General features: G+C 51.7%; 10 protein-coding genes across 10 annotated transcripts; 5 read left to right on the forward strand and 5 right to left on the reverse strand.

Annotated features, from left to right (window-relative positions):
- Positions 1-104: 104 nt before the first annotated feature.
- BO80DRAFT_428605 (amidohydrolase family protein) lies at positions 105-1,731 on the reverse strand. Its single transcript, XM_025720293.1, has one exon. The coding sequence runs from the start codon at positions 1,700-1,702 to the stop codon at positions 266-268; it is 1,437 nt and encodes a 478-aa protein (XP_025571259.1). The 5' UTR covers positions 1,703-1,731; the 3' UTR covers positions 105-265.
- A 1,058-nt stretch (positions 1,732-2,789) lies between these two features.
- Positions 2,790-4,829, forward strand: BO80DRAFT_211437 (SGNH/GDSL hydrolase family protein). Its single transcript, XM_025714308.1, has 12 exons — positions 2,790-2,886; positions 2,933-3,237; positions 3,297-3,303; positions 3,359-3,395; positions 3,447-3,499; positions 3,545-3,660; positions 3,708-3,726; positions 3,773-3,862; positions 3,909-4,002; positions 4,046-4,105; positions 4,150-4,386; positions 4,435-4,829. The coding sequence occupies exons 2-12, from the start codon at positions 3,039-3,041 to the stop codon at positions 4,738-4,740; spliced, it is 1,218 nt and encodes a 405-aa protein (XP_025571260.1). The 5' UTR covers positions 2,790-2,886; positions 2,933-3,038; the 3' UTR covers positions 4,741-4,829.
- A 657-nt stretch (positions 4,830-5,486) lies between these two features.
- On the reverse strand, positions 5,487-6,744 carry BO80DRAFT_390640 (uncharacterized protein; the record flags this gene model as incomplete). The annotated part of the gene is made up of 1 exon (XM_025717155.1): positions 5,487-6,744. The coding sequence occupies one exon, from the start codon at positions 6,742-6,744 to the stop codon at positions 5,530-5,532; it is 1,215 nt and encodes a 404-aa protein (XP_025571261.1). The 3' UTR covers positions 5,487-5,529.
- Positions 6,745-8,615: 1,871 nt separating this feature from the next.
- Positions 8,616-9,704, forward strand: BO80DRAFT_365193 (uncharacterized protein; the record flags this gene model as incomplete). Its single annotated transcript, XM_025716184.1, has 2 exons — positions 8,616-8,862; positions 8,917-9,704. 2 exons carry the CDS (start codon positions 8,616-8,618, stop codon positions 9,702-9,704), a joined length of 1,035 nt encoding a protein of 344 aa, XP_025571262.1.
- Positions 9,705-10,452: 748 nt separating this feature from the next.
- Positions 10,453-12,370, reverse strand: BO80DRAFT_468152 (phosphotransferase enzyme family protein). The gene is made up of 3 exons (XM_025722909.1): positions 12,208-12,370; positions 11,495-12,154; positions 10,453-11,433 (listed from the first exon to the last, which is right to left on the reverse strand). The coding sequence occupies exons 1-3, from the start codon at positions 12,314-12,316 to the stop codon at positions 10,526-10,528; spliced, it is 1,677 nt and encodes a 558-aa protein (XP_025571263.1). The 5' UTR covers positions 12,317-12,370; the 3' UTR covers positions 10,453-10,525.
- A 161-nt stretch (positions 12,371-12,531) lies between these two features.
- BO80DRAFT_468153 (Zn(II)2Cys6 transcription factor domain-containing protein) lies at positions 12,532-13,934 on the forward strand. The gene is made up of 2 exons (XM_025722910.1): positions 12,532-13,252; positions 13,298-13,934. The coding sequence occupies exons 1-2, from the start codon at positions 12,542-12,544 to the stop codon at positions 13,853-13,855; spliced, it is 1,269 nt and encodes a 422-aa protein (XP_025571264.1). The 5' UTR covers positions 12,532-12,541; the 3' UTR covers positions 13,856-13,934.
- A 195-nt stretch (positions 13,935-14,129) lies between these two features.
- Positions 14,130-15,013, forward strand: BO80DRAFT_468154 (class I SAM-dependent methyltransferase; the record flags this gene model as incomplete). Its single annotated transcript, XM_025722911.1, has 1 exon — positions 14,130-15,013. Exon 1 carries the CDS (start codon positions 14,216-14,218, stop codon positions 15,011-15,013), a length of 798 nt encoding a protein of 265 aa, XP_025571265.1. The 5' UTR covers positions 14,130-14,215.
- A 268-nt stretch (positions 15,014-15,281) lies between these two features.
- BO80DRAFT_211523 (WW domain protein) lies at positions 15,282-16,447 on the reverse strand. The gene is made up of 2 exons (XM_025714309.1): positions 15,607-16,447; positions 15,282-15,554 (listed from the first exon to the last, which is right to left on the reverse strand). Exons 1-2 carry the CDS (start codon positions 16,325-16,327, stop codon positions 15,421-15,423), a joined length of 855 nt encoding a protein of 284 aa, XP_025571266.1. The 5' UTR covers positions 16,328-16,447; the 3' UTR covers positions 15,282-15,420.
- Positions 16,448-17,748: 1,301 nt separating this feature from the next.
- Positions 17,749-20,698, reverse strand: BO80DRAFT_211551 (putative membrane bound cation transporter). The gene is made up of 10 exons (XM_025714311.1): positions 20,532-20,698; positions 19,949-20,417; positions 19,887-19,889; positions 19,810-19,825; positions 19,655-19,762; positions 19,536-19,607; positions 19,409-19,486; positions 18,191-19,358; positions 17,950-18,136; positions 17,749-17,899 (listed from the first exon to the last, which is right to left on the reverse strand). Exons 1-10 carry the CDS (start codon positions 20,533-20,535, stop codon positions 17,842-17,844), a joined length of 2,163 nt encoding a protein of 720 aa, XP_025571267.1. The 5' UTR covers positions 20,536-20,698; the 3' UTR covers positions 17,749-17,841.
- A 2,362-nt stretch (positions 20,699-23,060) lies between these two features.
- Positions 23,061-26,646, forward strand: BO80DRAFT_496617 (uncharacterized protein). The gene is made up of 7 exons (XM_025724032.1): positions 23,061-23,242; positions 23,299-23,400; positions 23,454-23,738; positions 23,793-25,440; positions 25,491-25,580; positions 25,632-26,449; positions 26,507-26,646. The coding sequence occupies exons 1-7, from the start codon at positions 23,193-23,195 to the stop codon at positions 26,607-26,609; spliced, it is 3,096 nt and encodes a 1,031-aa protein (XP_025571268.1). The 5' UTR covers positions 23,061-23,192; the 3' UTR covers positions 26,610-26,646.
- The last annotated feature ends 329 nt before the right edge of the window (positions 26,647-26,975 follow it).

Here is a 26,975-nt window from a genome sequence, read left to right on the forward strand (position 1 = left end):
ACAGAAATTCGCTAGCAAGGCATGAGACATGTGAGGTGCTGGCTGCTATTGCAGTTTGAATTATATCGAGACACTTCATTCACCCGGTGTCTACTCAGAGAATCACAGCTCTACCGTGAATGCTTCAACTCATCTTTGAGGAGAACCATCGGTCTAAACAAGGTGTGACTATGGCGCTTGAACAACGCGATGCCAATAAGAGCACAGGAGTTGGTCTAGATAGGGACTCACTCTGGATGTAATATATACAGGTTTAGCTCGCTCGCTACGCAAAAGGATTCTTGCTGTCCTCTCCCCATGGGCCAACACCCGGGCCCTTGAAAAGCTTTCCACCTTTCCAGACATGGGTAATCACCTTCGGGTCCTGGAAGACTTTGATATCATCCAATGGATTCTCCTCCAATGCAATCACATCAGCTTCATAGCCCTCTCGAAGCTGACCTGTTAAAGGTGCCTGTGGGCCAACCGACAGGGGAGCGTTCGCAGTTGCCGCTCGAATGGCCTCCAATGGAGTCATGCCTCCCTTCTCGACAGCAAATTGCAACTCGAGCGTAGTAGGTCCACCAGGAGCAGTATCTGTGCCTAGAGCCATCGTGACCCCCGCCTTCACTGCGCCTTGGTAAGCTTTCAAATGCGCGTCAGCCAGGGCCTGCACCTTAGCCCAGGACTCCTTCACCAGCCCCTCTCCATTGCTGGCTAAAAGCAGCTCAACAACTGCTCGCGTTCCCACGTAAAGAACCCCCTTTTCCTTCATGAGCTCATATACCTCATCGTCCGCATACGACACATGTTCCAGACTCTTGCATCCCGCATGGATGGCGGCCATAATGCCTGCCTTGCCATGCACGTGTGCCGAGACAATACGATTCTGCCGTGCTGCCTCGTCCACCATGAGCTTCAACTCTTCGGGCGAGAACTGTGCAAAGTTGGGATTATCGTCCCGCGACATGACCCCGCCAGACCCCATGACCTTGATGACCTTGGCTCCACGACGGATTTGTAGCCGTACCGCTCGTCGGACCTCCTCCAGGCCATCGGCAATACATAACTGTCCTGCTCCCCAGTATCCCGGGCGCGGGTTCGTCACTCCGTAGTTTCCGAGCACCTCGCCCGCCGGGAGAGCAAAAATATCACCGTGTCCAGCGGTTTGGCTGATCGCAGCTCCAGACGAATACACATTCGGTCCGACGATGGTTCCGTCATCGATAGCTTTGGCCACTTCGCACCCGTATCCGGCCAGATCGCGATACGAGGTATACCCAGCCTGCAGGCCCTCCCAGCATCCTCTGGCTAGCCGGGCACCGGACGAGGCCGGGTGAGTGGCCAGACCAGCGGTATAATCGCTGTAGTAGTCATCATCACCGCTAAAGTGCATATGGCAATCCCACAGGCCAGGCATTAACACTGGGACATGGTGGCTGGATTGTGTGGACCGGAGGTATTTCTTGGGGATGTCGGCTTGGGGTCCAACGAACGCGATGACCTTATCGCTGATCACTAGAGCAGCATTGCGCAAGAGCTCTCCGGCCCCTGGAATTAACAGGTCTGCGTATATGGTCGTGATTTTGGCTTCGTCAGTAGCAGTGGCTAGAACAAGTGGTCTCGGATGAATGTTCATTGAGACAGAATTGGGGCGAGCGGTATACATGGCTAGTGATGGCGATTGCGTGGGAGGTGTTGCCGATGCCAGTCTGCGGACCATGATGTATAATTGATTGCAGTTGAGCTTTGTGTGACAGGCTGACGAAGAATTAAGGAAGCTGGCAGTTATGACTCCTGGATAGCCTGCAAACACGTGATGGTCATCTCCGGAGTCCGTCGGAGATTACTACTATCCGACCGCTGGCTCTCGTATCTATCGAGGAGATGTGAGATTTTAGCCATTGGGCTAGTCATATTCGACTTAGCTAGCATCCCGCTTGGAGCTGCTGAAGCCTAAAATTCCTTCCCCAAATCTTCTCCCGACTAAAAGTCATGATAAGTCCTCACCGCAGCCGACTCATCACGCCATCACACTCGATGGTTGAATTTCCACAGGGCCAGGTACAAGGACATCAAACTGACCCTGGGGAAAATGGCAAGTATTTCGGTCTTCAGCCCCTGCGATAAGGGAATTCGTGACAAATAAGAAGCATCACCTAGCCAGCGCTGATGTCATTGATCCCACCCCTGAGACGGCTCCACAGCATCTAGATCTTGCTGGGTCGCTTATCGTTCACAATGAACAGTTGATATCGCGTTCAACCACCCGAGGAGCGGATCGGACACGATCGTTCTCACCAAGGAATGATCATCTTCATTTCGAAGTTCTCTATAACTCCATGTGTTTCAGTGATTGCGCACGAGATCCTTTGTGTGAATTCACACCAAGTACCTATGTTCTAAAGTTGCATATCCCATTCAGGTTATCTGGATTGACATCAGTTCTCTACCATGGGTCGATAGGATGGATGCGCGTGCTTACATGCTCTGCAATAAATATTGACGTTTTGCGCAGTTTGACCAGTCAGCACGTTCCAAATTATCGGAAAGACAACAGAAAGTCTTCTTCAGGGATGAAGAAAGGCATGCTATCCACTCATTAAATGCCTTCTATCTCGGCGTCTCCACGAAGAACTCCCTTTTTACCATTTCGGATTGACTTCCGATGGTTCTTCCTGCCTCCCGTAACCTTATTCAGTGCAACCATGCGGACCACTCGGATAATGTGGTCATAGAGTTCCAACCTCCCAATGCTTCCTGCCACAATTTACCCTGCATTGAATTCTACCAATTAACTTACATTGCATGAACAGGGCTACCTGGCTGAGGAACACCACAACCCGATCGATCCGCTCCCCTGATCGACAAGCAAGGGTGGATCTCGGGCCGATCATTGCCCCCTGTGTATGTTCTATTAAGCTGAACCACAAACTATGCTAAATAGCAAAAGCAAAATTTACGCAAGGCGATAGTCATCAGCCCACCACATCCTCCGTCCTTAAAACTGAACTGGCCCCTCTTCACACACCCGTCTAACATAGACGTGAACGACAGATATGCGATTCTCCCCGGTTTTTCTGCTCTCATGGGCTCTGCAGGCCTCGGCCACCATTTTGCAGAATGGTCAGGCTCGAGAAGATCCCTATCCTGGACAAGCTCCGAGTATTTCGCTGGAGGATGGCTCCTGGAGGAGTTATGGACCCGATGCGTCGGAAATATCGTATAAGGGGAGGTGGGATAGCAAATATGTTTCTTGTGGGTTATCCTGCCTAAATATCGGGTCATGAGCATGTTTCTAACTGACTGGTCCTTAGGGTGGTCGTATGTCGAATTCGGTTTGCTTTGGTGAGGGTGACGTTGCGACTGACGGGTACAGACTTCCGGGTATCAAGCTTGGGTTTACCGGCGAACAGGTATGATGCTGAGCATGAGTATTCTGAAATGCTAGTATTAACATGGGATAGCTTGCTCTGAGCTTCGGTCCGCAGACGAGTGAAGGAGTCCTGCTGGCATATCGGTAAGTACCCAGGGCAGAATACTGATCATCCGTCTGACTGGATAGAATCGGCGGCTTGGACTGGGAGTTTTCGAACGTGACTGCGAATGCGACGTACCAATTTGCTGGATCATCGACCCCGGGATTGAACTTGTCCAACAACAACACGTTTGAGATGCGAGGTAAGTGCGCTCCTATCCGATCAATTATTAAACTAACGGTGAGGTAGTGACGAACTGGGGCTACGGATAAGTTTATCGATCCTTTACAACGACACTAACTGACCGATCGTACAGTCCAGTTGTCCGGTGTTTCCGTTGCCTCGGATGCAAAACTAGTCGCAGCCCCTGCATACAATAAGACGGTGGAAATTATCGGCGATTCGTGAGATTCACCTTATCCTGTTCGCATCCATGATTAACAATTATAGCTTCGCATCGGGACAATATGCCACTTATGAAGGGCTTTCATCATGGGCGTACAACTTTGCTGCCGGATTAGGGGATGTCGAATACTCGATCACCGTATGTCTTCTGAATACTTTACATCTCTGTCTGACCATTATAGGCATATCCCGGAATTTGCTTGACGGACGAAGAGTGCTATGCGGATAAGGCGCGGGGCATGGTTGGTATCCCGTACCATACAAGGAAGTCAACTAACTCAATCAGACATATCAATGGTTCTACGCCTCCGACGCAGGTGTGCGTGCCAACGCTACCTACGGAGACCATCCCGAGAAATGGAACTTTAGCTCGCACCAACCAGCAGATCTCGTCGTTATAGACCTGGGGACCAACGACCGCCGGCCCCAAAACAACATCCCCGGCTCGACCTTCTATGACAGCTATGTCGAGCTCGTGAACAGCGTGCATAAAACATATCCAAACGCACAGATAGTCATCATGGTACGTAACCCCTGCATCCATCCAAGCAGACACTGACCCATGAATCAGTCCCTCTGGGGCAACTTCACCCGCTCCGGCGACACCTACATACAATCCCCATTCTACGTCTCCGAGATCCAGCGCGTCAGCCAGCACTTCCAAGACGACGGATTCGTGCACTACTTCGGCACCAAGGGCATCCTTCAACACAACGACATCGACCCCCAAGAGCATCCCACCGACGTCGGACACTTGAAAATCGCCAGCCACCTCATGCAATGGACTAAGCTGAAACTCGGCTGGGAATTTGGAGCCACCGGACCAGAAGTCCAGCACGACACGCTCTACTGGAACAACCAGGACAGCTACCGGTGAAGACCCCCCCCCTCCCCCACCCAGTCCATACCTACAAAATCAAACCAACCTACGTATGTATCATACCAAACAAAGCAAATTTACATAAAAATACAAAATGTAGGACAACGACTCCACGCTAAGCCACGGCAAGGACCCGACTACTCCAGTCGGCCCTTACTCCAGGTCTGCAACAACATGGTCATCGACATCCGTTGGTTTCGGTATCAAGAGGCATACAGCAATCGACACTCGCAAGGGGATGATTGGCCCCGAGGAACTTGTCGTGGCTGGGGTTTAATACCTGCTCCTCCTCCTCCTCCTTGCACCAATCTATCTATCTATCTATCGCCTCTAGATAGACCACGCTAAGCATAGACGGGAAGGATCAAAAGTGGATCATATATAGATAATCCACATAAGTGGGGCCTCTGCACTAGTGCACGATAGATGCGGTTGTTGTGTGATAAGTTGGTGAATATCGTGTCGGATATGATGCGGTCTGCTGGCATAATAGCAGATGGATGTTGGATTGTTGCACGAACAAAGGATGTAAAGGAAACTTGAGGGGAAAGAGGAATCAAGGGACGTGAGAGGCCTTATATGCGACCGTGTTGTGTGTGTAGGCTAGCTGTGTTTGGTTAGTCTTGGGGGGGAGCCGAGGATTGGGCTTGGCGGGGTTGGGTGGGTGGGATTGGTTGGATGTATACGGAGTAGACATAGCTGGCTACCTTGGATGGAAATGTAGAGATGATACTTCATGGAAGGTTATCAACAGTATACCTATATAATAAGTACAGCGCGAAGTATCTACATCAACTCCGACCCCTCTACAGCCCGCGCATATCTCGCACAAGTCGCCGAGAAGAACATATTCCCCGCCACCGCAACGATCATTGCACGCGCATACCTCAACTGTGCCTCGTTTATCCCCTCTTTCCGTTGTAAACGAACATACTCCTCATTCATCTTTCTCTCCAAATCGCGTATAACAACCCTCAAGGTCACTTTGGCCGATGTTTCAGAAACACCCATTGCCTGCTCGATCACCCTCACCGCACTCAGAACCCTCTCTCCACCACGTTTCTCGGCAACGACTTCCTTGGCATACGAGTACAAATCATTAGTAAGTAGCATATGTCTCACACATAGATCTTTCAATACCCTCAGTTCTTCCCTTTCTTCAGGGGAGAAAGGTGGAAGATCGAGTGAAAACTCAACAGTCCGGAGAATAAGCTCCGCTCCGAAATCTTCCAGTCCATGGGAGAAGTACTCCTCTAAGGACGTAAACGTAGTTGGTTTCTGATCCTGGGATATGGAGCCCCAGGAGAGGATATCCTGTAGCAGGAGCTCACCCTGGGTGGGGTCTTCGGCGAGGATTTCTCTTGATAGGATGTTGAATGCTGCGTAGTTTGATGTATCTTCCTCTATTATGTGGGATTCAGATGTAGTAGGGATCATGAGATGAGTATTCCTCTCCCGATCTGGCTTATCGACAGCATCATCGTGCAGGAACGCGAGGACGAATGTCCTGGTGAGGAGGTTCGTGCGGGCGAGATTACCCAATGGGATGAGGTTGATGGCGTAGGAGACTGCTGCGTCGGATACTGTGGCGATGTATTTCTCTTTGGTTTCGTTGTTAGGATGGGATGAGAGGATGGCGTATAGGTAGTCTGTTGCTGCGTGTTCGGCTTCGCGCCAGTAGCGAGATTGTACGGCGCAGGGGAGGGAAGTTGGCCAGGGGACTTTGAAATTGGGTGGGGTGATGGTTATGGTGTGTTGGTATTCGGGCGTAGTGAGGCTGGCTGGGTGGAGGAAGTGGAAGGGAGGGGCGGTTGTAGGTGGTGGTGCTGTGGCTGGGTCAAATGCGTGGGAGATTGGGCGGGGAGATGCGGGTTTGCGGGCGCCAGTGAGGGGTGTTTTGGTGATGGTGCGATGTTTGATTGCTCCGTGTGGGAGTATTGGAGTCAGGCTGCGGGTTTGTTTGGCCTGGAGCCGACAGATGAATGTTCGAGAGAGGGACATGGTTGCTTTTGGGATCATCGCCTTGCATTGCGTTGCATTTGCGCTAGGCTCCGGGCGGACGCGTCGATACGCGAAAGGGCACGGACTCGATCATGGTGGCGATGGGGTCGAGGTGAAAGACACGCATAGAAATTATCGGTAATTTGAGATAGGTTAGTCTAGTGATCATGATGTTTGGGAGAATTGGATTGAGTGGTACGACAGAGGAATTTTTATGGGAGAATGGAGAGGAAACAAGCTGTTTGACGCGCCGACCGAGAATGGCTACTCCGCTACCATCCACGCTTTCTCAAGGCAGCCTCCTATTTCTCACTTTCCGGATCTGCTACTCCCTTCTTTCTGCTCTGCTGACTTCTACTTCACAATCTCTTAACTCAACCCCATCTGTATCTTCCTCGTCCCTTCCCTCAACATAATCCTCCATTTCATCTTGCTCATCATACATTTCATCTCCCCCACCCCATAAATACTCCTACTGCTCAGCTGCACACGAGCAAGAGCTGACTCGTCTGGTTCAACACCAAACCGAGACCCGAGGTCGAACGTATCACAACACTACCTCAATATCACGCCCCTTCCTGTACGTGAGGTCCGGAGGATCCGTCCTGATAGTTTCAAATCCTCCGGACATTGAATCATGACCACTGGAATGAGACAAGAAAGGTGGCTATACCTGAGGGTGGACAAATAGGAAGGCCAGCCTGCTGTGACACAATGTCATTGACAAGGGCACCTCGTCGAAGACAGAGTCAGGTGGGCACCGGACTGCAGTGCTTCGATGCAGTCTTAGCAACAAGGATGGACGACAATCTGAGCATGTGGTGTACTAGGATGAAGGGCACTGGACGGTCGCCAGATTACTGTTATACAGTCGACAGCCCGTCACTGCGATATGGATAATGACCAGCTGAGTCGGCCTGGTCTCGTCCTACCCTCTCATTCTTCAAGTTACACTGGGTAGCCCCTGTGCCCCTGTGTGATGGCAGACTTTCCCGCACTTCCCATACGTTGGTTCCCAGAGTCCACTCCGGATAGTCGGTACCAGCGAGATATTTATCGGCTGAACCGTCCTGCGGGCCCGGAGACGCAGTCAAGCAGGCACCGAGTGGCTGACTTGCAAGCGGATAGGGTTTATCACCGCATATAAAGCTTTCCTGAAGCAATTTCCTTATATTTTATATCACTTTCTCTCTATCAAACCTTGGTTATATTGGATCGCCATGAGCTTCCCCAAAATTGCCGTGGCCGATAAGGACTGCTACCAGCTTCTTGCCGATGGAACTATCAAACAATACATGCCAGCCTCTCAGGCCTGGAGAATTATAGATCAACAGGAAAACAACGCTCAGATCGTTGGGAGCACTCCGGCTGGTCTGCGCCGCGAGACTGGGGATGTTTACAAATTCAATGGACGTTACTGGGAACACATTGGCGATAAGGCGACCAAGCTCTGGGGATGGAAAGGCAACCTTTGGACATCCAAGGGGGGCAAGTGCAAAGGTCACTATCAAGGCCCTGATACCGGTGGCAAATGGGTGATTCAGAAGTATCGTTATCCGCCGGTGGATTTTGTTATGGTCCAAAACGACATCTACCAGCTCGGTCAGGGTGGTTGGATCTCCTCCTATTCCAGCATCTCTGGATGGACACCCTTTCGTTCCAACACCGAGTCAGTAGCAATTGCCACAGACAACAAGTCTCTTTTCACGCTCCAACGCGACGGGCGCATCTGCCGGTTGGATGGGCAAGAAAACTGGCAGCCTATCGAGTCAGGGACGGACATCGTCCAAATCGCGGGTGGTGAGGCTGGGCTTTTCACGCGCCATAAGGACGGGACAATTCATGTTCTTGTTCATGATTCTTCATGGCAAATGATCGACAACCATACAGACAATGTCTACATCGCAGTGGCGGCTTCTGCGTACCGGGTGAATACCAAGGGAGAAATTTACCAACTTGTGTCTGGTGCCTGGTTATTGCTCGAGGATAAGCCGTTCGACGAGCGCCCGACCCCAACGGACATTCAGCCAGTTATCTACGACAAACATTGTCGTAATCCATCGCCGACCATACTCCGTATTGCCGGCGGAGCAGCTGGTCAGAGCGGCTTGATACAAGGTAAGTTAATGCACAAGCCCATCCTACCTACCAACCCATCTAATCTTTTCAAAGCCCTAAGTGACGCGTTCAACAAGTTCCGCGTTTCTGAGAAATTCGATCCCTGCAGAGTGGCTTGGTACAAGACCAGTCCATCCGAGTCCCTCAGGTACCTCAACGACGGCATAGTGGATGTCGTAATCACCCGCAACTCTGTAGAAGTAGCAACCGCTTTGAACCAGAGTATCCGACTGTCTCCTCTTGGTTCTTATCTCATCTTCCGCGAACCTTTGCTACTCGTCGGACCACTCTCCAATCCAGCTAATCTTGATCCCAACTCCGATATCATTACAATGTTTCGGACCTTACGCCAAGCAGCCCAGCTAGACTACACACCAAGAAATGCAGGGACCACCGACCCCTCAGCTTCATTCGAAACCCGAGGCGACGGTTCAGCCACTCATCTCAGAGAATGCCAGTTGTGGGAAGAAGTGAGAAAAGTAGATCAGCCCCCTCACCTCCCCGCGTTCTTTCCATACATACCCATCAACAGATATCCCCCACTCACTAAAGCCAACATCGACGCATCTCTCAACCTCTACGGCGCCGCCAATCTAGGGTATTACACTCTAACAGAATCCAGCATGTATCGCTTGAAACCCGAGCTCCATACAAAATTGACCGTCTACAAGCACGGGCAGCTTAATGATCCGAATGACTTGCTTGTCCTGCAAGGTCATTTGCTCGTCGGTGCTAGAGCTCAGTATCCGGCCCTGGCCGAGCATTTTGCGGCGTGGGCGGCTGGGCCTGCGGGGCAGAGCATTGTGAGGGACTTTAGGATATGTGGGCGGTCGGTGTACTAATTTCTCCCGCCTGGAAGCGAATGTGCTTCATCCCAGATTATAGTGTTTTTATTCCGTCCGGGTATGTTCAATATCTTGCTTTTACTCTGATATGTTATCATTAGAGCCTATCAGGATTGACTATCTTTCTTTCTCTTTGCCCTACCCCGTATTCTTAATCAAAGGAAGCTGCAAAAACGAAGTCTCCTACAGCGAGTAATGGAACATCTCCTCACCACTACATCCAGTACAACTACGCACTTCTACATCACATCAAACTTCTCAATTCTTCCTACAAGCCCCGCCCATCAAAGCCATACAAAAACATTATTACTCGCCCACAACCACAACTTCTACTTTGGGATCGTCTTCACGTACCTCTGCCGCGGATGATTTGCCTAAATGTCCTACCAGAGCATTTCTGGCAGGGGGTAAGTGAGTCCTTCCAGCATCCTTATCCCGGCGTCCTACTGACTGGGGTTTCTGGTAGAAGGAGAGTATATCTCACTCCAATCACCTCGCTGGGATGAGTTATTTCCACTCTTTAATAACAAGGACATCACTATCAGTGAACCGTGCTGCACTTGATTCAGCAGTCTGCGTTGATGGCTCGAACTGTGTGTATGTCCACGTCGTGCAGCCAAACTGTGCAGATGATGTGGTCTTCCATGTCTTACAGACTTACCGATTGCGTAATGCATATTCTGGTGGCGGTAACATCAGCACAGTGATGCATAAGTTCTACGTGGTCCTACGGTAGCCTTCACAATAGAAGTTGACTACTTCACTTAATGGCGGTAGTAACCCGGGCCGGGTAACGCACGGCATGCGCTGCAAGAGGACTAGATCTCCATCAGGTTCCCTGATAGGCTGGCAGGTCCTGAATCGGACAGTTTCCAAGCTCTTAATGCTTGTTTTGCGCCCTCCTTATCATCAGCTGACGCGATAATAGAGTTCACTAGATCCCGCATCGCCTCGACCTTGGCCTCGAATTCGTCAGGGTGTAGCCAGCCGTCCAGAGGGATACCAAGGGTGCCGAAGAGAGCTTGGCGATCTTCCCAACTTTTTGCTTCGGCAATATGGCATGCAACTGCATCTGTGTCAGGTCTGACAGGACAGGAGCTCTGTGGCAGGCCTGTTAATTCTGTCCATTCACGCGACGTTCGGTGTATCATCTCCCGAAGCAAGAATAGCCCATCGTCATCCCACGTGTGCCCTGCGAAATCAAGGAGCTGTTGTCGAGTTAAAGCCTGAGGGAACGACAGTGCAGAGAAGATATCGTTGTCAATTTCACGAAATTTGGAGATGTAGAACCTTTGGAGCTGTGTAAGCTGGTATCTCCGTAGATTCTCTGCTTTTTCTTGCGAAGTAAGGTCTGTAGCCGGGGGTAGGTCGAAAAGGAGCGGGCCATTTATTTTGAGGAACTTCGGTATTCTGCATGCATGGAATATTGGAAGGCTCAAGCAGCCCTGCCAATCAATAATGCTCACAATCCGGTTTTTGTCGACGAAGATATTACCGGAGTGTAGATCGGGGTGCCAAAGGACCGAACGGTTTAGGCCCTTATGTGATGGTATCATACGAGGTATCACCTCCAGGTATTTATCAAGCAGTTCAGCATGACATCCAGGAGACTCTTGGCTTCCTGACTGTCTGAGGGGGTCTGATGGATGACGGGGCTCTGCGAATCGCATGATCCATTCTTTCTCCCGCCTGGCGATATCTTGCGCATATGCCACGGATGAGGTCCCTGTTTTGCTCGCTCTCCCATTAGCCTCTTCCGCATAATGATAACGGCATGAATGACATACAAGGACCATGATACTTGGTCATTGAGCTCCTCTTCCCCTCCCAAAATCGTACTTCGCAGCTGGGACCGATGCAGAATCGGTCAAGTCCAGGCACATGAAGGCCATTTTCAATGTCATCTTTGTAGAACAGGCTTCCATAACTATGGAAGTTGACAGCAGCAATCTTTTTTTGAATCCCCACCAACTGAGACACAATATCCACCCGATCGGATACATTCATGGCAGACCAAAGTTTGTTCAGCTCATGACCGGGTGCTCGTTCCATGATGATATATTCCACTCCAACAGATTGGTCCTTCCTGCTACTCCATGCGAACACACGAGGAACTGGTATGTCTAGCTCGTTACGCAGGAAGTCAAGCGTTGCAACTTCACTGGCTGTTGCAAATTTCTGAGGAAGATAAGGGTTCGGGATCTTCGTAATGATCTCGACACCGTTGTCCATTGTCAACAGAAAAGTCTTATTGTAGGCGCCTTCAGGTAACTTGGCTATCTTGGTGCAGGATTTAGCATTGACTGATCTGGCGGCAGTTTTTTTGAGCTCGTTAACATTGAAGGGTTGGTATCGTTTACGAAGTTGGGTTGCTTCATCCCATAGCCAGCGTCCAGAAGTGTATGAGAAGAGGGGATCTGGTCTTTCTCGACTTGGGTTCGATGACCCTGTGATCAGAGGTGTTATCAGAAGACCAAGTGATGCCCTCTTCAAGACTTACCGGAAGGGAATGTGTCAGGGGAGATGGAGCTAACAGTGGAAAGATGCTTGCGATGAAGCCGCGAGAAGGTCCATCTGGTGACCCGTTTTATTACACGTATGGGATTCATGACGACTGACAGCTTGACTGGTAGCCTTGGAGTTATATTTTTGAGAAAGGTGCGATGCAAAGAGGATGTTTGTTCTCCAAACACCTACCCTGGGGTAACAGGACACTGGGGTCACCGCCAAGTTGACCGCCTTCCAGCGAGAAATTGCCGTCCGAATTCCCCACATTTGGTCGTCCGTCACCAGATATCGGAATTCCGAACACTTCCCCGACGATGTCCACAACGATGACATCTCCACACCCGAGACGAGGGGAGCGGCCTCCACGCAAGAAGGCATGCCAAAGCTGCACCAAATCCAAGGTCCGTTGCGATCTCGAGAGACCGGCCTGCTCCCGTTGCCGGTCGCTCGGACGGCCCTGTGAATATCCAACCAGAACGGTTCCCACATCTCAAGTCTCCAGACCTCCAACCGAGTTCTACACTGTACCCACAAATCCCACCAGCCCAGAACCAGAGCCTCCCATATTCGGTGCAGCGCAACTCAATCCAGAGATGCCGATCCCATTGCCCAGCTTTAGCAGTCCGTCCTGGACGCCACGTCAGCCACGCAGGCAAGTGATCAGTGCATGTGAAGAAACCCATGAGCTGGACTTCACTTTCATTGATCTAGTCCCGAGTGGAGATGCGGCGGGGATTCGAGATCGATGGCTGCGGCCATACATTCTGCCTCCGTTAGGTCAAGATGAGGTTCCAAAGGTTTATCATCCATTCACACTGCAGTACATTTCCAGAATCTTGACGACATATCCCCGAGGTATGTTACGAGACGGCGATGTACCGCCAATCATTCATCGATTGCAGGTTGTCGGACGCAGAATGCCCCGTGCCTTGGCGAACTGTTACAGTCTAGTGCGGATGTGGGAGCAGGCCGCGGCGGGAAGTGAAGCGTTGGTGGTAGAGACTGTGGAGAAGGAGATGGACCGCCTAGCAAACGAGGTATACTTCATGATCTTACCAAATATTGGAGCTGACATGAAGTAGACACCGTCGACCTTAGGTGACTTTGACCTCCTTGCGACCTTCCAGGCGTACCTTATTTACTCCATCATGCTATACTTTTCTCCTCTGCCCGGCGGCCCGACGGTCACCGACAAGATAATGATTACACTCATGGAGATTGCCTCCAGTACCGCTAGAAATGGCATTTTCTGCACCGCTGAGATATCACATGATAGGCCTAGCTGGGAGTCGTGGATAGTGGCGGCCGCCAAGCGGCGAGCGATCTTCACTATGTACTTGTTCTGCAGCGTGTACAACGCCGATAATCTTCTGCCTAACTTTATTGCGGATGAGATGACGGGTGTTTTTGCACCTGAAGGCAAGGCATTGTGGGAGGCCAGCACCCGGGAAACGTGGGAGAAAGAGTACGATCGTCATCTACTCAACTGGGAAGATGGGATGTTGGAGATATCGGAACTGTGGAGATCCGCGGAGACGGGAACACCGCGAAGGCCGGAAAGAATCGAGCGGTGGCTTAAGACAGTGGATGAGTTTGGCATGATGATGTTTGGGGTGACTGCTCATGTCCACGGGTGTTGATATATGACTGAGATTATCTGCTAGGGATTCTCTTACTAGAGCAGTTAATATTCTGGATAGTAACTCGAATATATTATTCCTTTTCACGCAATCTAAACTGGTATCTTCTTGAGTATTATTCATTCTGAGTCATACATCTGTAGAATCAAATCATTAGATCATCGATCATCCCACGATACCCCATACGGAAGATATCTCGGAATTCCGAGCCCACCCCCGACGCCGACAACCATGACACCATACATCCGCAGGTAGGACAGCATCCACCCCGAGGTATAAAACCCCCAACTTTCTACTTCACCCACCCATTTCATCCTCAACTATAACCAAACCCACAAGAGCACTAATATTAACATCGAAATGACAACCTACACAACCAACCACGCCCCCTCCGTCCTGCAAACCCACAGCTGGCGCACCCTCACCAACTCCGCCTCCTACCTCCTCCCCTACCTCCAACCATCCATGAAAATCCTCGACATCGGCTGCGGCCCCGGCAGCATAACCATCGACTTCGCCCGACACGTTCCCACGGGCCACGTCACGGGTCTCGAATACGTCGCGGACCCCCTCCCACACGCGCGCGCGCTCGCCACAGCCGCAAACCTCACAAACATCACCTTCCTAGTCGGCGACATCCACGCCCTCCCCTTCGCCTCTGACACCTTTGACCTCGTCCACGTGCACCAAGTCCTCCAACACATCGCAGACCCAATCCAAGCACTCCGGGAGATGCGCCGCGTCGCGAAACCCGGCGGAATAATCGCGGCGCGGGAGTCCAGCGCCATGTCATGGTATCCGGAGAACAAGGGGATCGGGGAATGGTGGGAGGTGACGAATCGGATGGGACGGGCCAGGGGGGGGAATCCGCATCCGGGGAATCGGATCCATGTGTGGGCGGAGGAGGCGGGGTTGGGGAGGGAGAGGATGAGGAGGAGTGCGGGGGCGTGGTGTTTTAGTACGGGGGAGGAGAGGAGGTATTGGGGGGGGTCGATGGCGGGGAGGGCCAGGGAGAGTGGGTTTGTGGAGTTGGCGTTGAGGGAGGGGTTTGTGGATAGGGAGGGGTTGGGGAGGATTGTGAGGGGGTGGGAGGAGTTTGTGGATTGTGAGGAGGGGTGGTTTGGGGTTTTGCATGGGGAGATTGTTTGTTTTAAGTAGTTGGTTTTGTCGAGGGTTGGATGGGAATGGGTTGAGTGGTGTTGATTCTATATAGATAGAAATGTATTCTGGGATATTGTGTCTTCCCCGGGTTACGTTGTACTTATTACAATTTGTGCTTGTTGACATATAGTTGAGTAGTTTTCGATGTAATGTCTGTAAATATAACCCGGATGTAACGTGTAGAGATACTAGCAGTACAATGATTGATAGTAGTACATAAATACCACTCTAGAATCAACCGAGATAGCAAAGACTATCAGGTGAGATATACTCGGCCTGCCCTGCCTACTGCCTACTGCCACGTAACAGCACAGATAAAAGGTCAATCTATTTATGCGTAGAGGTATATGCTAAGATACAGCTAAACAATCCCGAAAATGCAATGATTAACAAGGTATGCGAGTCTACCAGTCATCCTCCGGGTAAGTCTCATAGGCGGGCACCTCCTCACGCTCAATGATGGTCTCCCGTTCGTAGATGACCGGAGGAGGCCCGTCCTCGCGTTCCTCTTCTTCGCGCTCTTCTTCCCGGTGCTCATCTGTTGTTACAGTTAGTATGGGGTATATGAAAGGACGAGGGTAGGGGCATACCAATTTCGTGGGTGATGAAGGCAGCTCCGAGAGCACCGACAGCCAGACCACCGGCGGCTCCGAGCAGCATGTTCTTCCGGTCCTTCTTCTTTTGCTCCTCCGCAGCAGCCTGCGCGGCCTCGGGGTCCGGAGAGTAGTATCCACCCTCAGGTCCCGGGGGAGGGGGCCCCGAGTAGAAGCCGGGTCCTGCACCCGGAGGTCCCGGAGGAGGCATGTCGCGAGAGCCATCGGCAGGAAGAATCCATTCCGAACGGCCAGAGGGCATGTGGACGAAGTAGGCGCGGCGGGAGTTGGGGTCCCATTCCTGGGTCCAATCCACGGGGAGAGGCGGAGGAGGGACGGGAGGAGGACGAGAGGAGGGAGGAGGGCTGGCGTAGGGAGGACGAGGGGGAGGAGAGTCGAAGGAGCGTTCGCCGCCCTCAAAGGGCGAACGGTCACTGTAAGGACGATCGTATGGGGGGCGCTCAGGCGGGGGAGGACCGGAGTTGTATCTCTCGGGAGGGGGACGGTCGTAGGGAGGACGATCATAAGGAGGTCTGTCGGGAGGGGGACCACCCTCGTAGGAAGGGCGATCGTAAGGGGGCCGCTGAGGAGGAGGGCCACCCTCGTAGGGAGGGCGATCGTAAGGGGGCCGCTGAGGAGGAGGGCCACCCTCGTAGGGAGGACGCTCGTAAGAAGGACGTCCTCCGTAGTAGGAATCCTGTGGTTGGTAGTAAGACATGGTGGTGTATTGGCAGAGGATGGGAAGAGGAGGAGGATAGAGAAAGGAAAAGAAGAAGGGACAGCGGACGGATGGCAGACCCTTAAATATCCAGAGTGGTTCCGGAGACCCTGTCAGGTGGAGGGGGAGGGGAAGGGCAGAATGGTTTGGAGTTGGGACACGGATGCATCATCCCCATTGGCGCGTCGCGGCATTAACGGCTCTCAGGGATTCACCTCAGCCCATCGGGACCAGGCTGGCGCTAAGAGAGACAGTCTCCACCGGTTATTAGGTGGGATGGGGAAGCGTCAATAGTCGGGTGGATGTGGTGACTCGACGCTGTAGATCTGGACATGCAGCCCATTAGGCAGAGACGTAACAGCGCCGCCCCTGAAGGCGGTAAAACTGGGGCGATGGGGCTATTCTCTGACATGGCGATGTGCAGACTGCAGTGTGGCTGAAGGACCATGGCCTTCACCCCAGTTAATTTGGACACTCGGTGTTGATGCGGGATGCCTAAGCTGTACTCCGGACATGGAGGGGCAGATGCCAGATGCCAGATGCCTCCATTGTTGATGCCTGGCTAACCAGCCCGCCAGGCCTCGCTGCACGACCTTGAAACCACCAATGACCGACCGGCGCTACTGCTAAGAATAAGACCTACCGAATTCTCCGTCTGACTTGTCCCAACGATTCCGCAGCAGTCCGTCGCTCCTATTTTTGCTTGGCGCCACACAGGGCTGGTGCCGAGGCTTTCCTTCCGCCCAATCGGAAGCGTTGTATCCCATCAGCCACAGTACTCCCCACCATGTAATGAGGACGTATTATGGATCGATCATGCCCAGCCGGCTACGGTCCATTTGGGCAGGGTTCCAGAAGGTGGTCTAAAGTATACGTAGAATAGCACTAGGCAGATGACACCAACGATGTCAATTTTGGTCAAGATACAGAGCGCATAGGCGAAATGAAGCACGGTAATAAACGGGCTGGGCGATGTAGCTGGAACCGAATAGATTACGCCAAGACCGGCCCCTCCGCAGCCCCTGAGCAAAGCGCCACGTGTGTCTTGCCCAGTGGCTGTGGCGGGTGACCTTAGCCACACTTCCTTATGAAATTATCGCAATCAGACCTGTCTGCAGCCTGCAGCCCTGAGTCAAGAGATGCGTCGGAAGAAGGTAGAATCCGGTTGCCTGCTGTGACTGCTCGGGTGGAGTGTACAATCCCGAACAAGGAATCTTTCATCTTGGCAGACATGATTTATTATTTCACGCAGGGCAGCGGCACCGGCTGCAGTGCCAAACAAATACCGCAGTTATGAAACAGGCTGGAATAACCATAGCGAAATTATAGTTTGCATTCTGCGATATGCCAAGTAAACCAGGCAGCAATAATTTACAATCTCGATATAAGACTATTGAATTCCCTCCTACCATCCTATGCCTCACCCACGTAGGACACCTCCGGTCATCTCCAATGTGCAGTCTGGCGTATATATCCTAGAATTGCAACACTCAGCTTGAAGTTGTACGGAGCAACTAGGCCCCTGCCGTAGTGCTGGACTGCCCGCTGTCGGGATAATAGAACGCGGCAACACTAGAAACATGTTAGTGTCCGATGCGGCGCCAATTCCACAGGTGGCTTACCTGATGATGACATAGGCTGCAATGAGTAGAGAGCCTTCCAGATAGTTGCTTCGACCGTCGAGCACCAGGAAGTTCACAACGAATGCTGTGACAAACAGGCAGATGGTCTCAAACAGCGTAAAGTACAAGGACATGTCCTTGTCCATACACCAGCCGAGAATGACGACGAGGGGAGTCACAAAGATTGCTGCGAGCATGAGTTTGAATTCAAGTTCCAAAAAAGATAATAGACGATACATACCGATTTGGATACTGCTTCCCACGGATACACCGATCGCCAGGTCCATCTTGTTTTTGGTGGCCACACTGACCGCCGTCACGTGTTCCGCGGCGTTGCCGACAATGGGAAGGATGATCAGACCGATGAAAGCTTCGCTCACAGATGAGCTTTCCACCATGGTGGGGATGGCATCGACGAGGAATTCCGCGCACACTGCGACAAGACCGGTTGACACCAGGAGCAGCACCACCGCTGCAGTGCGGGACATTTCTGGCTCGGGGTTTTCGGGGGCCACCTCGGCCGTAGTGTTGGTCACGGCAGTGGGCAAGCGAGAAGCGCCCCGAGCAAACTGGACGGCACTTCCGGGAGGTGGAGGGCGGTTCGTAAAAGACGGCAGAGAATGAGTTCGCCGAAGTCCGTAGGGGTTTGAAGGGCTTGCCGGCACCGCTGCGTTCGGGGCGGGCGAGCTCGAGAAAACTGTGTTGGTTAACAAGGACGGCATCATGGGACGGAAGGCCGATTTCCTTTTGGCAGGTTCAATTGCTTCCTCGACTGGCAAGGGAGGCTGTCCGCGATCGACTGTAGGTTCCGACTTGTGACTCTTCATAGGAGGGCGCCCTGTGAAAGGGGTATTGGTGATTGAAACCGCGGCCTTTTCCTTTTCGGTGCGTTTTTCTTGCTTTCGCCTCTCACGTCTCTTCTTCCGTTCTTCCTTGGAGGCCTTGGCACCAGCATGTTGCCCGAAATCTCTCGACTGTGGTTCATGATCCGCATCGTATCGGGTGTCATCTCCGAAATCAATGACAAACGACCCGGACCCGTCTTGGTGAGTGACGCTCAAGTCGGCAACAGACCCGCCATTCTCATCTATAACCGCCGTGGGAGGACAATCGGCCAGCGACTTCTTACGGAACGACTGGGGGGAAACGGTTCCACGAGAGCTGGTGCTCGATTTCCGATGCCGTCTATATTTCATGGCCCTCTTTATGCGCTTGGCGGTGGACCAGGACGTCGTAGTATCCACTGACTCATCCGAGGAACTGCTCGAATCCGACGAGCTGTTCATAAACTCGGCCAAAACGCCGGGGTGAGATTCCTCGTCAATGATCTGCTGTGGGATACTAGCATAGAGGTAGGCGTGGGACTTGAGCTGGAACACAATGTACAAGATGTATACCAGGAGCAAGACCTATGACGAGTCAGATCGGCAATTGCGCGTCGTAGCAGGGCTCTACTTACAACACTAGTGCCACGGCTGACTTTGAGGGTGTATTTATCAGCATCCGTTTCGTCCGACCATGAGGCATGGAAGGCTGTCTGAAAGCAATGTCAGCACGTAGGCAACCAATCGACCTTGCGTACATACCGGCAGAAGCAAACTCATTACACTCAAACTGAGCAGGCATGCACTCATTTGGGTGACGGTGCTGTTATAAATCTAGTACTGTCAGTTTAGCTTCTACACGCAGTGGATGGCAAACTTGCCTGTTCCTGGAAGCGCAAACCTCCAAGCAGAAACGCCATGCCTAGGATCAACAGTAGGTTCGCCAGGATGGAGCCCAGCAGTGATGCTTGGACAATCCGAATTTCATTCTATACTATGTTAGGGTCATCCATATTTCGTTAATGGGATTACACACCTTGACTAGGGCAATACTGAAATCACCGATGTGTTTAGTACCTGGTCATTAAGGGCTCACGCATGACCATGACTTACATGCTACCGAGACATTAGTACCGAACCGTTCAAAAACATAGAAAATGGCTTTGAGAACATACAAGATAATCAACTCGACGGCGTTTCCGAAGGTGACATTAATGAGCGCACCCACGGTATCACCCAATCGACTGGCAACACATTCGGTGGCGTGGCTGAGGAGACCGGCCAAGGGGATGATAGCTATCGCATTCATGGCAAAGATCAGGCCTGGGTTCAATCCCGCGGCCTCGACGGCGATGCCCACGGGCACGAATACGAGCAGCACATTGACCCAGCTGTGGCAAAGGGCCCTTTTGGTGTGTCCGGTGAAACGAACAATTCCATTCTTCATCCGGACGATGAGTCCGGGGTTGGGGGTTTCTTTGGCATTCTTTTCCGACTCCGGGCTGGCCGGGTCACGTATAGCTTCTTTCACTTGTCCATCTTGTGCAGAAGCGTCCTCGGAGGACTGGTTGTTCGCTTGGTTGGGACCCTGGGATTGAGTATTGGGGGTAGACGCGTGAGCTTTCGCCCACGAGTGAATCCGGTCTGCAACGGGGAACCACAAAGTCAGTCGGGGGTTATCCAACTAAGAGTGGTGGCGGGTGAGGGCCAGAAGGGCCGAGAAAAGGGATAGCGATGGAGGGAGAAGGAGAGACTCACGCATGTATTTCAGGACCAGGAACGGTAATGATCAGGTAGGGGCGGCAGAAGGGAGCCTTGAGTGAGAGATGTGTGATACGGAGATCGAAGCTGTGTCGAACACAGGCAGAAGCAAGCCAAGCTTCAGAAGGAGATGCTGGATGGCCCTAACCTGAGCGACCGGATGATTATAAGAGAACGTTGGCCTGCTGGGCCGGACCTGTGGCATGGCAGCAGAGCCAATGATGTTTGCCAAGGCCCCAGGATGATCATCCTGATCCTGACCCCAAAGCGCAATGGAGCCATGGTCCGCCCCGTTTGCCCAGGCCCTGGATGCCGACGCAACTGTGAATGGACACGCAGCGTCCCCACTGTGCACCTTATCAATCGTGGCCAAACGACTGCATTCTCTCGACATCCTATCACAGCAGCTTGGCCACCACCCAAGGCACCGCTGAGGTCATCTCCTATCTCCGGCAATGGCTCGGAGAACCGGTTTCCACGGCTGCTCGGTCTTGTCTTGTCGTCTCGGAGTTGCCTGCGATCACGGCATGGACGCCGGGCATCGAATCAGAGAGGTACTATTATTTTTGGGAGATAGTGAATAGATAGGTCTCCACCCCTCGCCCGCAGATCCATAGGAGAATCTCACCTTGCCGAAACCAGCCCGAGAGATGCACACCTACGACATCGATGGCGGGGCTAGTGAAACCAGTGGGAAAGGCGCAAAAAAGTAAACTTAATAAAAACATCATCCCATTGACGGGCAACGCGATCGTTGTACTGCGAATCATTTGCGAATCATTTACACACTCATCCTTGGAGTGTTGTGGCTTGCAGAAGCAAGGGGCAAGATGCTCCGTATCCAGTGGGTTGCTACCGGCGGACGAGCAGATACATACAGAGACAGAGCAAGGCCGAAATCTCTGAATTCCAAAATTCCGACCGAGAATTGAGAAGCCAAACTGGGAATGGATTGCCAAGTCCACTCCAACTCTCAACAAATTGGATCCCGCAGCACGGGAGCCCCACTTGAATTTGTGACCAATGGTTTTGCCGTGTTCCTTGCGCCCTGGTGACACTCCTCTTTAATTGGACAACCCTACGTCAGGAGTCAGCCTCGTCTCGGGATCATATCTCCGTCCTCCGGTATCCGTGACGGTACCTTACTGGGCTTGGGTTTTCAGATTTCAGATTTCAGTTTCGACGGCTGGCAGCAGCTTTGGGTAACGCGTCACATGAGCCTGTTGTGCGATGGACACTCAGCCGTCGATCCATCATCTCCGGAATCTTGGCCTGTCAACTCGATCGATACTTGTAACACAGGAGCACCGAGCACTGAGCACAGGTACCTTTGCTTGCCCAGTCCGCGTCATTCCTTGCGATCCGGCGCATCGTAGTTAATCCGACCGCTGAGTCACGATCTAGACCACGACCTGTCATTTCCCCTCCGTCTCCGCACCACTGTGGCTGAGTATCACCCATGGCTGTGTCGTGGACCGTTGACATGGGTCTGCTATCGACGCATGTAGTTAATGTTGACTGCATTTTAGAGTCAGAGTCATCCTATCCAGTGCCTCTTACCGCGTCTCCGGCTTGGCCTATGTCAATGGAGAGGGAACCAGTCTACTCGGTTGTAGACCTGGCCATGATGAGATCATGGCCATGGACACCCTCAACGGCGTTGGATTTAGAATGCACGCAAGCCCGGCGCAAATTCTATCTGACAGCCTTGGTCATAGGCGGAAGTATAACCACGGAGTATTAAAGCTTGCATATGCAGGTGATGTCTTGGTGTACCAAGACAGAAGATGATGTGTCCCTTCGTCATGATAGCACGCTGGAGGACTGCTCAGTCAAGACCGAGCTTTTCTTCCAAAATAAACGGGCTAGAAGTATCGACTCAACAACGACAAAGATACGAATAATAATGAGGAATATCATCATTGCTCTCTCCCTCTGCATGATCCCTGGGGAAAGTAGACAGTTGTAGCAAGTGTGCCGAGAAGCACGTGACTCACGAGCGGGGGGGCACGGCAAAGGTTTCAGCCGCCCCAGTCCCAATCCCATTATTTTCCGACTTTCATGCATCCATTATTGACTTGGGCCTCCGACCGTCCGACGTACTATGTAATATTATGCAGATCCAAGGGACAAAGGTAGGGTTCTTATCTTGCCCGTGCTGTATTCCGATAGCTTAGGAAACGATGTTGTCTACTTGTGGGGTTTACTCTGTCCTGGGCACTGATAATCGGGTCCTCAACATGCACTCCATCTTTACAGTGAACGTCTCAGTGCGACCAACGCTGCGAATTCCCACAATGACTATCGGCGGGTAACTCTCTAACATATAAGTTCGAAGCGTCGTAAACATAACATATGGCCGTCGAGCTCTCTATTGGACAATGGGTATGGACGCATCATTGAGTTACTAGCAGAACCTTCTATCGGCATTTCGCTCGGCACGCGTCACGAGATCCAGGCACGGCAACCCGACCCGGATGCGCCATCTTCAGTCCGGCTCGATCGAGGATCTTTCGGGCATAGGGGGCCAGATAGACGAAAATCTCTTCACCCTAATCTAGACTAATTCAAATTACCCTTTTATTCTGCCCATATGGGAGTCCACGAGATACCCTGCCTCACTGTAACCTCCAGCTGTACGGACACAGCAGTGACACCATGGCTTCTTCAAGGGGTCCTGGTGGAAGTAAAGCGGCTAGGTTGTTGAGGTAGGCAAATAACCGAGCGCTAGTAGACAGCCTGGATACTAAATCATGTCTCACAGCGTGCTGAACCCCTTGACATGGAGACAACGCCTCGAACTGGACACTCGAAGCTTCCTTATCATGTTAAAAGGTGCTTTGCCACCCACGATCGTGATCGCGATGTAGGCCATAACTTCTTACCATGACCTCTATTAACATCTCTGATATGCCACAGTTATCAGAGTAGCGCTATAGCAGACATTACCACGACGATCGGTTACCTGTCAGCCCTGATATCGGTGCTGTCACAGGCACTCACCCCCCGAGCCAAGTTCATGCGGATCATGTTTTTTGACCTCCTATCAACATGTGTATCGGCGTCTCTCTGCTGTTTAGCAGTCTTTTGTGCGGTACGGGCGAGAGAGCACAACACCCCGGCGGGCGCCAGCGAGACCGTCCGAAACGGTTTCAGTAGCGATGCCTGTGCTGTATCCGCCATATGGCTGATCTTCATGATCTGGTATGTACTTATGCTACGTCACCTGCTTCTAACACCCTGGCTGAATATAAATAGGATCGCTAATACGATCCGTGCTTGGCGTCCGATGGAGCTGCAGGATCCTATGGTCGCCTTCTCCATCTTCTCCTGCGTCACCATCACCCGCGGGGGTATGTTTACCACCCTATCGGAGGGTCTGTCGTTCATTTCCAGATTGCTGAAGGGGTTTATGCTGGGGTTCGCAATTGCCACCGGGGTTTCTCTCCTAATACTCCCCATCACTAGCCGAGGGCATGTCTTCGACGATATCAAGGCCTATATCGCGCAAATTGACACCGTGCTTCAATCCCAGGTCGCCTTTGTGAAAGGCACGTCGGAGGTCTGGACTAATAGCCAAGGGCTTCTGAATAGAACCCGCACGGCTCTGAGTATGCGGGATATGGAGAACAACCCCAGCTCGGATCTAGAATCGAAACAGAAAGCTTTGACGGCTTCGATAACCAAGTTGAACACACTGCACGGAAAGCTACAATCAGACTTGATTTACTCGACTGACGAAATTGCTTGGGGCAAACTGTCAGCAGGCGACCTGAATAAAGTTGGCAGTCTGCTACGAAGCATCTTGTTGCCGCTTTCTGGAATGGCAATGCTGCCTGAAGTGTTGGATATGATTATCAAGAACGAAGGGACGCGCCATGGTAGTCTTGAACCACGAGATGACGGTGAGGAAGGATCGGTGAAGAATTCCGAGATTCAGAAGGTTGTCGAAACGCTTCACGGCCGCCTCGTGGACGCCTCCCGATTGGTGACCATTGGATTACAATATGTCCTACTAGCCTTTGAGCTTGTCAAGAGAAAGCAGATGGAGGAACAGTGTCTAGGGAACCGCGACGAAGAGGCAGCAGGCGAGATACTCGCTCCGCTACAGCCGGATTTTGCGCTGCGGTTTGAGAAGGCTATGAGGCAATACTTCTCACGTCGCAAGGATCTCACGAAAAGTCTAGCATCTCTTGAGGCATTTTCCTCAGAGAAGTTAAATGATGCTACATGTCAAGATGACATGAGAGCGGTTACCACTGACCCCGATGTCAAACAGGAATTTTTCTTAATTCTGTACATGGGTCACTTGCAGGATACCCTGCTGATGGCGACGCTCGATCTGATTCAATTTGCAGATAACAAGATTGAGGATGGTACCATGGAACGAAGCCGATTGATTCTCCCAAAACTCAACAGCATCCGAAGATGGCTTTCTCTTGATTCCTCGGAGAACTCCAAGACAGCGCCGGAAAGCAGACAATCCTCACATGTCGATCCTTCTCCGGCCTTTGCACAAACTGAAGCAAACAACTTCCCGGACCCCGAACATCTTCCCCCTGCGAACTGGTTCGAGAAAGGCAGCTTGGTGCTTCGATACTTGTCACATTTTATCCGTTCCGAGCAAAGCCTGTTTGGCTTTCGCGTCGCTGCAGCTGCATTTAGCGTCGGTATTCTGGCATATCTCCGTCAAACCCAGGAATTCTTCATCCACCAAAGATGCATCTGGGCCATGATCGTCATTGTGATCGGAATGAACCCCACGAGTGGACAGACAATGTTTGGCTTTGTCGCGCGCATCGTCGCAACCGCCGTCTCGTTAGTTCTGAGCCTGATTGTCTGGTATATCGTGGATGAGAAGACTCCGGGTGTTATTGTATTCCTCTATCTCGCCAATGTCTTCGAGGTAAGGATGCCAGCGTCGCGGCGATGGTTCCGGCTAACACTCTCCTGCAGTACTACTTTTATGTGAAAGTCCCACAATACTTTGGAGCATCTGTCATTGCCATCGTGACTCTCAATGTCATTGTTGGATACGAATTACAGGTGAAGCCAACACCCCTCCTGTGCAATCGTGCCCATCACTAACCGATACAGGTCCGCAAATTAGGCGTCGAGGTCGCCACATCCAATGGTCAACCCTACTACCCTATCTATCTCTTCGGACCCTACAAACTCGCTGCCGTAGCCGCCGGCTGCGCCATCTCCTTCTTCTGGGTGGTGTTCCCCTATCCAATCACCGCCAAATCGACCCTCCGAAAGTCCATCGGACAAGGCCTCTACGTGCTGGCCAAATTCTACAGCTGCATGCACACAACTATCGAGCTCTGGCTCACCGGCGAACTCGGCGAAACCGAAGATGTCCGCTCCGCATCCTACACCCTTGAACGCTCACGCCACAAAGTCTTTAAAGAAGAGATGCTCATGCTCAACAGCCTCCGCATGCACAGCCATTTCAGCACTTTTGAGCCTCCTATCGGCGGCAAATTCCCCAAACCCACCTACGACCAAATCATCTCCCAAATCCAGCGCATGCTAACGAGCATGGCCCTCATGGCACATACCACCCAGAACCTGGACGCGTTATCCACCAGCGACTCCAGCTCCCAGGACCAACACGACAATGAGGATGACAAATGGGTCTCACGTCTCGCGTCGATTGCTCTTCAATCCTCCGGTTTCAAGTCCCACAAGATCACCTCCCTCCTCTGCCATCTGTCTGCTTCGGTGTTGAATTCGCAGCCTTTACCGCCATATCTATCAACGGGGGACACATTTCCTCTCGCCAGGGAATTGCAGCGTATCGATGAGAAACTGTTGAGTATTCGCCATGTACAGGACCCGGCTTTCTCGGCGTTCGTTTGTCTCGAAGTCTTGAGGTCGGTGGTTGGTTTTACCCTGGATGATCTTCTGTGGTATGTATCCTTTCTGTGTCGGAATGGGAACGTTACTAATATTTGTCTGCTTCGTAGTAATGTGAAAAGCTTAGTCGGGGAACTCAGCTTCGATTTCCACGTCCAGCATGCCGCCGAGTCTCAGCGCTTGATGTCTGAAGCAAATACCCAAGGTGATTAGATGGTCTCTTGGCCGTACAAATAAAAGTAGATTATTGTAAATACGATGTTGTATATATTGTACTCAAGTTATAATAACATACCATCTTACTTTCTTTTTGTTTCGCTCTCAATATATAAAAAGCATCATTTCCCATACCAAAAAAAAAATGAAAAATGAAAATAAAACTCACTAGTGCAGTCCGGACATTTAAACTGGTCAGATTATGATCTGGGTGTCACCGAAAATACTATTCATGGGAGTGTACATGTATACTCATTTCACCGAAGTAGGATAGAAGAAGTTACCTGGTACGTGACAGGGCTAATCTGAGCGACACAACTACAGATAAGGCCATCCAGAGATCATTAAAATAGGATGTCTACC

This window comes from Aspergillus ibericus, assembly GCF_003184845.1.
Source record: "Aspergillus ibericus CBS 121593 unplaced genomic scaffold BO80scaffold_50, whole genome shotgun sequence".
Taxonomy (NCBI): domain Eukaryota; kingdom Fungi; phylum Ascomycota; class Eurotiomycetes; order Eurotiales; family Aspergillaceae; genus Aspergillus; species Aspergillus ibericus.